The sequence below is a fragment of the Protopterus annectens genome, chromosome 7.part0 (genome assembly GCF_019279795.1).
Source record: "Protopterus annectens isolate FY-2018-M chromosome 7.part0, PAN1.0, whole genome shotgun sequence".
Lineage (NCBI taxonomy): Eukaryota > Metazoa > Chordata > Ceratodontiformes > Protopteridae > Protopterus > Protopterus annectens.
The window spans coordinates 79,832,334-79,846,580 of NC_056739.1; the positions used below are offsets into that span (position 1 = coordinate 79,832,334).

The 14,247-nt window shown below is 37.9% G+C and overlaps 1 protein-coding gene across 1 annotated transcript in view; it reads left to right on the forward strand.

Annotated features, from left to right (window-relative positions):
• The first annotated feature begins 1,497 nt into the window (after window positions 1-1,497).
• GPR37L1 (G protein-coupled receptor 37 like 1) overlaps window positions 1,498-14,247 on the forward strand; it is a 194,400-nt gene continuing 181,650 nt past the window's right edge. Inside the window, exon 1 of the mRNA XM_044076497.1 lies at window positions 1,498-2,507. Within this exon, the coding sequence (XP_043932432.1) occupies window positions 1,686-2,507 (822 nt within the window). The 5' untranslated portion in view covers window positions 1,498-1,685. The remainder of the gene's footprint in view (window positions 2,508-14,247) is intronic.

Below are 14,247 nucleotides of genomic sequence, written 5' to 3' on the forward strand. Positions count from 1 at the left end.
GGTAAATTTATACACAACTGTTTCTGCTCCCATACACACTACTTCCCTGATGTCAACATACTCATGAGCTGCACTGAAGAGTGTTCTCAAAACCTCCCACTGTGCAAACTGAGTGCAGCTAGTGCAAACTGTTTAAAAGCAGTAGACTGCATAAAGTTGCATGGTCTATGATAGAAACCAATACAAAAAAAGTTCTGGGTAAATGACAAAGGCACATACATGCAAGATGACAACATAAAAAATGATCTACTGACATAAGCATAATAAGGCATTTAAAACCATAATAATAAAAAGAATAAGGTATAATCTCACCTCAACACACATGACATCATACTATCATGGACAATGCATTATGCAGTACTCATCCCTTAAAAACATACCGGAAAGAGGCAGGCGAATCAGCATCCTGGAGGTACTACAACTCCTGAAACAGCAGCACTGGCTCTGTAATGAGTCCTGCAAGGTGGCTGCTAGGTTTCAGGGTCACTCTGCCAGAAGATACAAGCATGCCAGTGGGTTCTTGTCTGAAACACCAGTATTTTTTACAGTCTGGACATGTGCACAAAGACTGTCAGGGGAAAACCTAGAACAATATTTGGCATTCTACAGTGTGAGAGAGTTTCAGTGTTCTGAGGAGAGCAACCAAGGGTGGGAAAATACCATTATCATACAACCCAATCATAATCAGAAGGAATGCTATCTGCTGATTGGGGGGAACCAAATAATAATGGTAAAATGATGAATCTGGTTGCAGTATTAGATACACTTCTGTTTCCTTTTTCTCTAAACTGCATGCTGGCTACTTTAGATGTCCCTCTTGTCAGCAGCTACTGTATTTCAGCTGCAGGCCAGCTCTTAACAGATATCCTATTATGACAAAGTGGAAAACTGTGCCACTGGTTCAAGGATACCACTTCAGTCAGAAATATTGTCCATGGGAAGATGCCTGACTAAATAAATAACACTGCCTACCCACTACCTCCTCTAGTCTTCACTAGTCATAACCTAACCCGGTGAAATTCTACCTAATTTGTCGGATTCCAAGTAACTTGCATTAATATATCAATGTTACTGTTAAGTTAAAACATACTTGGTCACAAGCTTAGAACTACATCCTTCCAAAGCAGCTTTTTGTCAGCACTTTTTATCCAGCCCCTGGAAAACTTTGGATCACTCCCTCTTATGTGTACACAGACACATTTGCCTTATGACTCCTTTTAGCTTTTGCCACTTAATTGATAAGGTTTGTACTACTTGTATTCAAACATTTCCTTTGCATGATTTAAATTTCACCTGAGTTTATATTTTGCTACACATTTTAGAAAGGAGATGCACGATCTTTAAAAGTAACAGCAAACATGAACACACTTTTATTTTTTGCCACAAGAGGGCTCAGCTTTCTTTATTTTTATGGAGAAACAACAGTGCACGAACCAGCAGTTTTGTGAAAATCAGACAAAACTGTGTGGGGGGAGTTCAGCAGCAGACAATTTAAGACAGGACACTCTCTCTTGTGCTTCACTAGGAGAAACAGCTCTCAGAACAGGAAGCAAAATAAGAACTATATTCAACTTTCTTTAATTTTCTCCTAAAGGATTCGTAAAAACTGCACTCCAGTAGTGTGAATTATTGCTAAATATTACTGAAAACATTTTGAATTAGACTTTTTCAAAGCAGTAAACAAGATGCTTATGCTATCGATGCTATTTCTGCCTCTACTGACTACTGGCACAAGACTGAAGAATTCTGAAAAGAAAACATCTGATGCAACAATTTCAGATGCTAAGAATGAAAGTTATGCATCTCAAATGCAAATTCAGGGTACAGGAACAGAGTTTTCAGGCTCAACTGGAAACTCCTGGACTGGAAAACAGGGTGATTTTGTGCTGCCAAGAGAGAAACACAGATGGCAGTTAAACAACAAGTGGACACCAGTGAATTCCCCGGTGCTTGAAAGGGGGGCTGTGCATTCCCTAGGAGAGGGAAATGATAATACAAGACTTCGAAGAGGGACAATTGAAGAAGGGCTCTTAGTGCATTCTCATTATGACCCAGTGACAAAGGTAGAATATCCTAGACTTATAAACCCTGCTAAACTGAGGCCAACATCTTCTCACACTCATTCTCCAAGGGAAAAGGAAGGTAAACAATCCTTAGAGATCCCAAAGTCCGCAGAAGACACACTCAGCAATCTTGCCATGGCATCAGAAAAGAGGATGCAGATTCACAACCCACTATATCCCGTCACCGAAAGCTCATACAGTGCTTATGCAGTAATGTTTCTCTCTCTGATCATATTCGCTGTGGGCATCATTGGAAACTTGTCCGTTATGTGTATTGTCTGGCATAATTACTACATGAAAAGTGCTTGGAACTCCATTCTGGCTAGTCTAGCATTTTGGGATTTTATGGTTCTTTTCTTCTGCTTGCCAATTGTTATTTTCAATGAAATCACAAAAAAGCGTCTACTTGGTGACCTGTCATGTCGTATTGTGCCATACATGCAGGTAAGACTTTTGCAAGTAATAATGGCAGAACTAATTAGAAATTAAAACACAAGTCGTGCCATTGTCAGAGTCACTGTATGACTCTGAGCAAGTCATTTAACTTTCTAATGTCTTCATTTACTTACTACCTTTAGGTACAGCTAGAAGCAGGACTACACCAGAAGTAATATGAAATGAAACTAACTAGAAAGGTAGACAACAGGCAGGAGGATGTATCTTACAAATTGTGAACATTTACTAGGGCTTCTAGGATCCAACACAAAGTACAACAAAACCACTGAAAAACTATGTACATCACAAGTAGGCAACAGAAGGACAAGTAGATGAAAACGTGACAGGCTGGAAGTAACACCAAATTATGTGACTAGCTGACACTGAGCAAGGTATTCATTAATTAAAATATGAAAGCTTAAGGTGTTCCTCTGCAAAACTACCGTATGTTCCAGCTGCTACTTCAGAATGCATCAACATATTTTGCAAGCAAAAAAAAAAAACAGTGCAGTGTAGGACAAAACATTTTGTAAAGGCAGCAGGTAAGCATGTGTGAAATAAAATCTGAAGTAGCTGCATGTTTGTTCTGTGCGAAAAGGAGGATGACTTATTTATATTTTACATTTGTTTACCTGGAAAGTCCGGTTGTGTCAGAAGCAGAGACTCGGGGAGAAAAGCTCCATTACAAAAAAAGCTCCATTACAAATTACAGCATTTACAATAGAAGTTGCAGAGTAACCTAATGAGAAACATATGGCTCAATGACAAATTAACAATAGTCAAAAACAGGTCAACAAGACTCAAGAGAAAATGTAATAACACAGGACATAAATGCACAAGGGTTGAATGCTTAGGTGCTAACATGAGTCAGTATAAATACACATTGCGGGAAATAAAGACAAACACCCCTAAACAAATACTTTAAATGCATGGGCAAACAATGTACTCTAAGGTTTTATTAATGCTAAGGACAGCATTTTTTAATGAATGTATATCAAAAACAATGCAACGAGTGAGAAGGAATGGCAAGTAATAGGTGACAGAAGAGCAGGAACATAAGCACAGGACAAAATATCTGCATTAGATGGCAATCAAAATCTTGTGACAGGGTGAGAATTTCTCAAGACAAACTGTTGAAATCACAGCATTCTCTGTTTTCTTTGAATTAATTCAGAATATCAGTTACAGTTCAACAGCATGAAGTATATTACAAAACAAGATCATATAATTATGGCCGGGGTGCCTGATTTATGCAAGGTGATAAAATATGCTATTACACACAAACCTGCCCCTCTGAGATACTGAAGTTCTGGACTACAACACTATTTCATAAACAAGACTGAGACGCCCACAGGTGGCAGGCAGACAGCAGTTGAACAAAACCAGTTTCAGGTACCAGGTGCCCTCCCCAGAGTATGCTGCAACCAGTTTCAGGTACTAGGTGACCCTGAGTACACTACAAACTCAGTGACTCATAAAGGGCCCTTCTCCCAATCACAGCACACTGAATACCAAATTTTTATTTGTCGCAGTCCTATTAATAACAAAAGTTACTTCACTAATGTGCATGTGGCTACAGATGAATGATACTATAAATACTTAGGAAAACACCCTCAGTGAGTACCACTAGTATCTCACTGCAGGATTTCAAATGCATGTTTGGTTCCATTGAAGAATAAGTTGTGCACTATCCAAAATAAATCACTTTAGTTAAAGGTCATTTTGAACTGCGGCCCCAAGATGTTACTCATTCTGTTAAAGGTTCCCAGGATCCTCCTGTAGATCACATAACATAATTGTTAGCTAGGAGGTCATTTGTGTTATGTCATTACCAATAACTTGTTCATCAACAGACTGATATTATGTTAGTCTTGTTTGTAATTTATCATGAAAAATCAGTGTAGTTGTCACTCTTGTTCATTGATGTAACTGCCACTGCCTATTTCTAAATTTTTGTACTTTCTGTTATTGCAGTTCCAAAACTGAATAAAATGTATACACTGTGTTAATCCTGCTAACACCCTGCTGGAGTCCCTGGACAGCATTAATCTTGCTACCCCATAATTCTACATACAAATTTTGTTGGTGGTGCTAAAAATATAAAACTGTTATAAAACATCAGAGTGAAGCTGACTCTTGTCACGCCCCAAAAAAACCTATGAAATCTGCAGGTTTTCCCAGCTCTGAAGGGTGCAAAGACAGCATGGCCGTGTAAGGTGCTTACCAGAACAGTATATCTTCAAGGTAAGGTCAGTGTAACAGTAAAGTATAACATTGAGGTGTACAAACCTTCTGTTCCACTTTCCCCAGACAGATTTTTCCTCGGCTCTCCTTTTTCACAAAGACCTCTTTTTTTTTCAAAAAAACAAAATCTCATATATTAAACATAATTATAACACAACTTATAAACAATTAGGAATTGCTATCAATGCCCATGTATTAACAAATGATGAAAATAATCAAGTAATTCAACACTTCAAAACAATGTAAAATGTTATGTCTTAATTCCAGCAAAACACTAAAATAGTCCATAAATCTTGAAATAATGAAAAATCCAATTCTTGCAATAAGTTCAATGCTTTTATTCATATAAAAGAAACAGTCAATTAAGTTTGCTTGTCCCCTCCTTCCAATTTCTGAAAATTATTGTTGCCGATTTAGGACAACTAATCTCAATAAGATCTCCTCTGCAGTGAGCCAAAACTCTAATACGCTCTCATGGCACGCTGCTGACTGTACTGTGATCCCCTCATATAAGTATGACCACAGAACAGCAACTCCACAGTAACATGAACACCATTTGTAATCAAACAAATAATTTAAAAAGCATCACAACTCCCACTTATCCCTGCTACTTATTAACAGCATAAAGACCACTTCATCTAATAGAAAGAGAAATCCTTAGTAAAGTGCAAAATCAATATTCCAGGAAATTACCTGGAAGGTGCACATTAGTGATTGCAAATACATGTGTAACAATCACTAGTGCTTCATATGCACAAGCCAGACACCGCCCCCCTCAAATCTACATAAATGGGACAACCAGCAATGAAAGGCCCTTCATACTACACTACCAACATTTTCCTATTTGTTTAAAGTAGTGGGACACTATCATTAACAGATGAATGTAATCAGCATACATTTGATGACACCTCCAGGAAATTCTGGCCTTCCCCACCTACACATTTTTTTAAAAAAAAATTTCTGTGTAACATCCCAGAAATGTACGAATTTAAACTGATAAATGTAATAGCAACAACCAGCGGTAGTGGTTTTCATTATTTAATTATCAGAATTTGATGTTAAGTTTCGCAGCTCTGATTCTTACTTTGTTGAAAACTAAGGAAGGACCCATCTGCAAGATAAAAAAAAAGTCAGCAAATAAAGCCTGATGTAATCAAGGAGTACTAGTATTTATCCAACTAGCAGCGTATAACTTAGATTTCCAAAATCTGCCCAGTATTCCCATACTCTGATTATGGTCAAAAAGGTCCTTAAATTCTTCCTTATTTTTCCATCTAACACCCACTGGGATCCAGTCTTGTAGGGGCACTGCTGCTGTTGTACCTACTAATGCACTCAGGCAGATGGATGGGCATTATTCTGCTATACAAAATAGACAATGGTTTACATTCCCTTCAGGTTCTCAAGGCTCAAGTCCCTGCAGGGAGAATTCATACTTGTATTAGATACGCAAAGTGCTGATTCCAAGTATATGGTTAACATATGTTAAGTAATCATAAACATAAAAGTACTTGTTTGCATGTGCAGAAAAAAACACAGAATCATAATTATGTACATGCCCACAATGGTGGAAAGAGAAAGGGTAGTTTTACTATTACTGCCCCTCCACCTAAAAAATCTAGTTACCCACAAAACTGTACTATCATCTGCTCTGAGAAGGGCTACTGTATCAGTAAATCAGCTTTTAGATCCATACTACTTTACCCCTGTGGGTGGAGTGTTACAGAGTTATAGGTATATTAGAACTATGTCATTATCTGTCCAAGGCAAACTACCTGCACAAAGAGTAGAGAGGAGATGTGCTCAGTGTGTATGTCGGTTATACCTTCCCATTCACCTTGGGCTGGCAGTTATAAATGAACACATAGCCAACAGGCTTTGTGCCCACTGAATGGCGCACAGCAACAGTTATCCCACTCCACAAAGGGGAAGCCACCACTGATCCTGGGAACCATCGACCTATTAGCTTGACAAGCCTGGTCTGCAAGGCCATTGAACGTATTATCATGGAACTTATAAACAGACATTGGTAACCTCCAAACTCTGGATCCCACCCAGTTCGGGTTTGTGAAAGGCAGATCATGCCTCCTGAACCTGATCGACTTCTTTGAGGCAGTCACCAAAGCTGTAGATGAGGGTAAGGTGGTTCACACAGCCTATTTTGACCTCGCCAAGGTTTTTGACATCATCCACCATTCTGAAATTATAGCTAAACTCACTAAACTAGGTATAAATCCCTACGTCACAAGATGGGTTTCCAACTGGCTCACTGACAGTACCCACACTGTAAAAGTTGCAGACTCCAAATCTGACCGCAGTGACAAGTGGAGTACCACAGGGTTCCGTCCTGGGACCTCTCCTGTTTGGTATCTACTTCTCTGAAGTACAGGCTAGCACAGAAGGCCTCTGGCTAACTAAGTTCGCAGATGACTGCAAATTAGGAGCCATAGTCAAGTCCCCAAATGATGGGGACATCCTACAAAAGGGCCTCGCTGAGACAGATGCCTGGTGTCAGAGCCATGGCCTCAAGCTCAATGCCAAAAAGTGCAGTGTCATCCCCTTTGGTAAAAACTCTGTACCTATTAACTACCACATAGGCAGCAATCTACTTAACACCAAATGCGTGATAAGAGACCTTGGGACACAGGTGGACAGTAGTCTCGCCTTTGATAGTCACATTGCCACAGTAGTCAGGAAGTCCTTCTATGTGGCACACCTCATCATAAAAGGGTTCTCATCCAGGAAAAAAGAGGTCATTGTTACCCTCTACTCGACACTCATTAGACCCATTATAGAGTACAACGCCCCTTTTAGAATGTACCTCACAAGACATCTGCAGCAGCTGGAAAGGACACAGAAGTACCTCACAAAGAGGATAACTGGCCTCAAACAAATGCCCTACACTAACCGCCTCAAAAAACTCCAGCTTTACTCCGTAGCACATTGCCTACTCCGAGGTGATCTCTACCTAACATATAAAGCTATGTCAAACCCAGAGCTGTTGGACATGCTCCACCTAAAGAAATCCCAATCCCTCCAAGCTACAAGCTCTAGGGACCTAAACCTTGTCATCACAATAAACAGGACATGCTGGAGGGATAGATTCCTGTCCCAGAGACTTCCCATACTTTGGAACAGGCTACCCATCTATGTCAGCAAAGTTCTTCATTAGCACTCAAGAAAAATCTTGATGAGTGGATGGGAAATAGGAAATACACCCCGGGGATCACTTTTGTGTCTCTGCTCGACAGTGGCACAGGAAAATAACTTTCTTGGGTGACGTAAGCCAGAGAAACTTGTTGGCTAGGCTTACGTAGGCCCTTGGGCCGATTGCCTAGTACCTACCTATGAACCTACGAACAGCCACAGTAGCAGAATATATATGATAAAAGGACTTTGTGTAGGTAACTTATATTTGTCAAGTGGCAAAGCCACACAATAACAAGTAGGCTCTGCTAAGTCTCTCACACACGCACCTTATTTTAATTTCTTGGAAAAGAATATGAAAAATATAGTTTGAGAATATGACTCCTTGTGCTCTATTCACTTTTTGTGTGAACATACACAGTAATAAGGAAGGGCTTTTGTTTTAGTATACTGAGAGACAACTGGCAGATTAAAAGATTATCAAAAGTTATGAAAAAAATATGGCTTCACAAACTATGCAGTCTCCAACTCAGAAATGAAGCACACTGTCAGTTGGTCTGCTCATGAAAGGAAAGTCTGATGCTTGAGTGCCATAGGCTATATAGTGTCTATGTATCTAAAATGTGTCGCTGCATATATATATATATATATATATATATATATATATATGTGTGTGTGTGTGTGTGTGTGTGCGTGTGTGCACACAAACACATTAAATATATTTCACACATAGATGCACATTTAGGTACATATCCTACGACACTTAAAAATCAGACTAATATATATTGATCTATATCTGTCTCAAGTACTGGGGATGTGGAAAGTGTGGCTTGTTGCCATGCAATTTTTTTATATTTTGTTTGTAAAGGTATTTTTATTCGGTGTTATGTATGGTTGCTGAAATGCATATTTAGCTAATTTTGTTTGCTCGTATGTGGGTCAGTCATATTTGCAGTCAACCATTACTTGTATAATGCACATACATGTACATACTCGCACATGGAATGTTGTCAAACTGTCTGATTAATGAGGTATTGCAGATGTAGTGGAGTACTGTACTTATCAAGTATGCAGCTGTGAATTTCTGTTTTGTTGACTATTGCATAAATATGTAGTTTAGCTCACCTATTAATGTTGGAGGTTCCATTAAGGTGCTGGCAATTTACTGTGTGGTCCTCTTAAGTATCACAGTTGTGGAATCCTATAGTAAATATCGATAAGTAAGAGGCTCAAGAGCGCAGAGATCCGCATCCGGATGCTGAAGTGGCAAACAAGATCTGAGGTGCTTGGGTGGGTGTAGTGCATTAGGGGTAAGAGGAACTCGAGAGTCGGATCTAAGTCTGAAGAATGTGAACAAGCCAGATCCAAGAAACTACTGTGAGGAGGAGTGAAGAAGACAACATCAGATCATTTATTTTCAGTGAATTTGTACAAGGGGGTTGCACAGTTGTTAAGCAGAACTAGTTGGATGCAGTGTGCATTATATGGGTTTGTATTGACAATTAGTTGATTTACTAAATTTATATTTTATTGTGTGTGTATACATACATACAAGAGGGAGGGAGGAATACTGATCAAACTCCAACTAACTGTGCATCAAATCAGTTCCATGAAAAGGAAGAAGCTAGTGCAGGCCACCTAGAGATCACATTCACTCAAATTCCTACTACCTCACAGACTTCAAAATCCAATAGACAGCCACCATCTTGAAAAATAGTGGGGATAAATCAAATGCAGAAATATTCCAAAACAAAAGAACCAGTGAATCAATAAAAAATCAAATACCAGAAATATGCATTCACAACTAAAATACATTACTGCCGACATATAAGATAATTGCAAAAATGAAATTAACAAAACATGAACCACAGCTTTGCACAAATTAAACACAGTTAATAATAACAGCAATAAAATCTCAAAAGTATAAGCACATTACCAGATTAGGAAAAGTAAAAGATATCCAACAGGATAAAAAGAAATAAAAAGAAATCTGCTGAAGAAACAAAAGCAGAAACTCCACAAACAGAAGATGGAGCATTGTAAGAGGAGACAGAAAGTGAATATAATGAAGCAGTCACCAAAGCAACATAAAGCACCCAGTCTAACACAGGATTCAAATTACATCTGCATAAAAATTCAGTGGAAAGAATCTGCCAGGTATTATCCGACCAAGAAGCAAATCTGAAGATACAGTACACAAGTAAAACACTCTATGAATACAAAATTAATATTAAAGCAGAAATAAAGCATGCATGAAATTACACAGAACACATTTAAATAAAGACAAGTATAGCAAAGCTAAACCAACTTAAGAAAAATTATGGCAATAAGGAAGAACTACTACTTGTATATGCATTTTTTATTTCAGTTTTTGACAGCTACCCCAAAATGATTACCTTTATAAGTTTTTTTAGCAAGCATATCTTCAGTTAAATCACAAAAATACTGTGAGGGAGCATTACTGCTTGCATTTGTATCTGTTTCTGCTCTTGGATTTCCACTAAATTATGATTCTTGTGAATAAGTTTGAGTCTGTGTAACCTGGAATGCAGCATACATGTTTATAAAGCACAGTGCTACTAGTCATCTCATCTGGACACATTCACTTGCCAGAACTCGAAGCATTATGCAGTGCAGCTGATTCTGAAATAGAATGTGCAATAGTTCACAGCAGTTTGTCAGATGATGTCCTGAAATGAATACCCTGAAAATTTCACATCAAAATTTCACAAAGTTAAAAAAAGTTAAAAACTTACACTAGTATCAATTAGTTAAATCAGAAGAGAAACTATTCTACTACTAACACACTCTACACTACTGAAAGTAAAATACAAAATGCAAAAATACAGATTTCCATATTGCTGCACACCCACTCATGCCTCAAAACACACCTGACTGTGTGGTAATATATGTACATGCACACTCCCTCTTGTCCTGTTGCATTTGTACACCTGTACACACATATACATGTGTGTGTATGCATTTATGTTATGTATATACGTATGTGCGTATATATGTGTATCTCAACAGATAGATATCAATAGTTAGATAAATCTAAATACACACAATATTTTATATATATATATATATATATATATATATATATATATATATATATATATATATATACACATACATATATATACACACACACACATATCTACATACTAACACACAAACACACATGCATATACAGATACACGTGTATTCATATATGTGGGGAGATGTACATTCTGATGAATGGTGACTGGTATAAAGTAATTTCCCTGATGTTAACTCCCAGAGTTACACTTTCAGAAACATTTTAATATGTGGTGGCTCTTCAGTGAGACCTCAAATTAGTACATGCTAGTTTTTCAAGTTTTACATTTCTTTTCTTTTCCCCAGGGATGTGTGACTATGGATTTACGGGGGAGGGGGTGAAGTCTTCCATATGGGGGTGGAGTGGGGCTTGCTCCCTACCAAAAAAAATATTTAAAGGTATTTCCCTAGCAGCTTCTATAACTGCATTGTTTACAGAGTTTGACTTGCCCAGTTTACTGACCAGTGGAGGGGGGTTAGTTTAGGGGATTCATAATGGACCCATGTTTTTGTGTATAGAGTTATACATACACACACATTTTATATGCATATGGACTTGATTATATCCACCCATTATTCTCAGTTGGTCACAATCGTCTATGCATTATAGCAAGTATTACCCAAAATTTAATTGAGAAAAGAATGTAAACCAAAATTTAATTGAGAAAAGAATGCAATCAAATGAATGTACTGATTTCAATACAGCTTTGTTGCAGTTGTAGCAACAAAGGTAGGATTAGTCTTAAGAGATGTTCTGTTTCTATGAAACATCAGATACGGAGGCTCAGCAGAAAAAGCATGAAAATCTAAAATCCTTCTGCCCAACGTAATGGCTGCCAGGAAAAGATTTTTCCAAATAGGAATCCATTAGGCTTGAAAGAGTCCAAGTCAACTTTTTTTTCAGAGGAAAATACAAATCCCACGGGGGTATGGGATCTCACAGAGGAGTCATCAACAAAATGGTGCTTCTGAGGAAGGCCTTGTATACTTTCAGTGAAGCTAATGTATTTGAATCTTGGCCTTGATCACAGTTCAAGTGGCACCCAAGTTTACTTTAAAGGATGAATAGCTGAGCCCAGTTTCAAAAATGTCTGAGATATTTCAGGATAGCAGAAAAAGCAACAATAGGAGTCAAACTCTTGTTACTGGCACAAACCAAAAATAAGCAACTATTTTTCCCTATAAATTTTTGTTTGAGAAAATAACAGGAATTTGACCATTCTATGAAAAGGAAAGATTACGAGCAACTGTTAGAAATGAAAAATGCAAAGCAGTAAGGGACGGAAAATAGATATCTGAGCGAGTCCTGCTCACTGGATGGGTCAGTAAAGTTCTTGTAAGACTCAAGAACAAGGCTTCTACAGAGGTTGAGGCAACCAAGCCTGCTGGAGAGAGTAAGTAGATATAAGTGGAGTGCCAGTGGTGGGTTTAAGTCTTACACCAGGGAGATGGACTGCTGACATTGCAGTCCAGTATAACAGGGGTGCTGCAATTTTACAAGATTTTTTTGACACAAATGGTATCTAGATAGTTTTTAAAACAACGTGTTATTGCAGTATTATTGACTTGCAGAGAGTACAAATATTTTAACACCTTAAAAAATACTTCAAAGACACCTTAAAAATGTTCAAACTTTTAACTAATTACCATAATTAACACCAGGAGTGGTCGATTAAGTGATCACCTGATGTATGTATAATGATATAAAATGGTTTTACTTTTTACTGAGCAGTATCTTGATAAAGCCTGGTAGGAACCAGGCGAAAGCGCTTGATTAATTCTTCTGTTTTTATTCATTAAAGTTATTTAACTTCAGTTTATTCCTGGTTGTATCACATTTGTGATTCCTGGACTGAGTGTTTCTACCCGTGGAGCTGCTTTTTACTAGGGGTGCTGTAATTCCTGAGTGTGTCATCCTCCAGATGAGAAGTTAAATGAGGCCTCATCTGTTTGAGCTAGTGGGTAACTCAGGTGAATGTAAAATATTTCATGGCACCTATGGACTAGAGTAGGGTAAGTTCCCCTATGCCCTGGCCAAATTTCCCTTAGTAGTAGTAAAAATACTACTACAGGTCTTCCTTGAAAAGAGGCTACCAGCCTAGTGGGACTAACCCTGTCAGCAAATGATAAATAAATGAAGGAGGATGATTTTGGCTTGCTGTAGTTTTTGCCTTCTGAGCAAAGTCTTGTCATCGGGGAAATGATTAAAAAAATTTGTTGAGTCCAGGTTTGGGGGGATGGGTCAGCTTTTCTCTGAGTGTTTCGTTAGTGACATTTATTAACTTACCATTTATTTGTCTTTGTTGACCAGGATGCCTGACTGATCAAAGTTCATTGTCAGTGAAGGTCTAGGGAGAAAAGCTCCAGCAGATTCTTTAAGCTAATTGATAGAATTTTTTTTTACAAAGTTACTTTACATTTACTATATCCAGAAGCCTTAAGAACTAACCGGCAAACAGGCATTTCTTCTGTGGTCACACTATATATGATGATAAATTTCAATTATAAAATATTTAGTATGCAAACAATTCACGTGCACTATATGAGACTAGCACACATTAGGCAGGACTTAGAAGACATGGGTAGGGAAGATCATAATTTACATGTTAGGAATACTTAACATTTCAGTAAGGAGTGTGGAAAACAGTTAGTAGGTAGGTAATAGTTAAAGCTAAGAGGGAAAATGCATTGTATAGCTGATAAGTAGAGGATAGTGAGGAAAGAATTTTACAGTGCATAATGACAAAGAACATGGTTATACAAAAGTGGTGGAGAGTATTTCAAGGAAATGGATAAAGTGGGATGGTCAGAAATAAATTAAATGTAAGGTGGGATTAAAATAGGAAGGTAATTGAGGAGAAGTAGAAAGGTTTGTAGTGTAGATGGGGACAGAGGTTATAAAGGAATACAGATTATAAGCTGACAAAGGAAAAATAATTTACGCAAGTGAGGACTATGTGCACAACCACATGTGCTTTAGGTGTTGTTTTAGTAAGGGCTTGAAGGCAGAAAATGACATGATCTGTTTTAAGTATGTTGGGATGGTGCTGCAAAGTTTAGAAATGTAATGGGAGGATATGATGTCACCTGCTGAGTTATTAAACTTTGTTGTGATTACTAAAAATGTATTAGTTGAGCAAAGGTCTCTACCTGGATAGTAGTGCTGGAGAGTATCTTTTAATGCTAGACATGTTTCTGATGTATGTATAAGATTGTGTTCAGTAATAAATTGAGTATGTAAAATATTTTGGTAGCTCAAACTAGTTTAGTTGTTTCA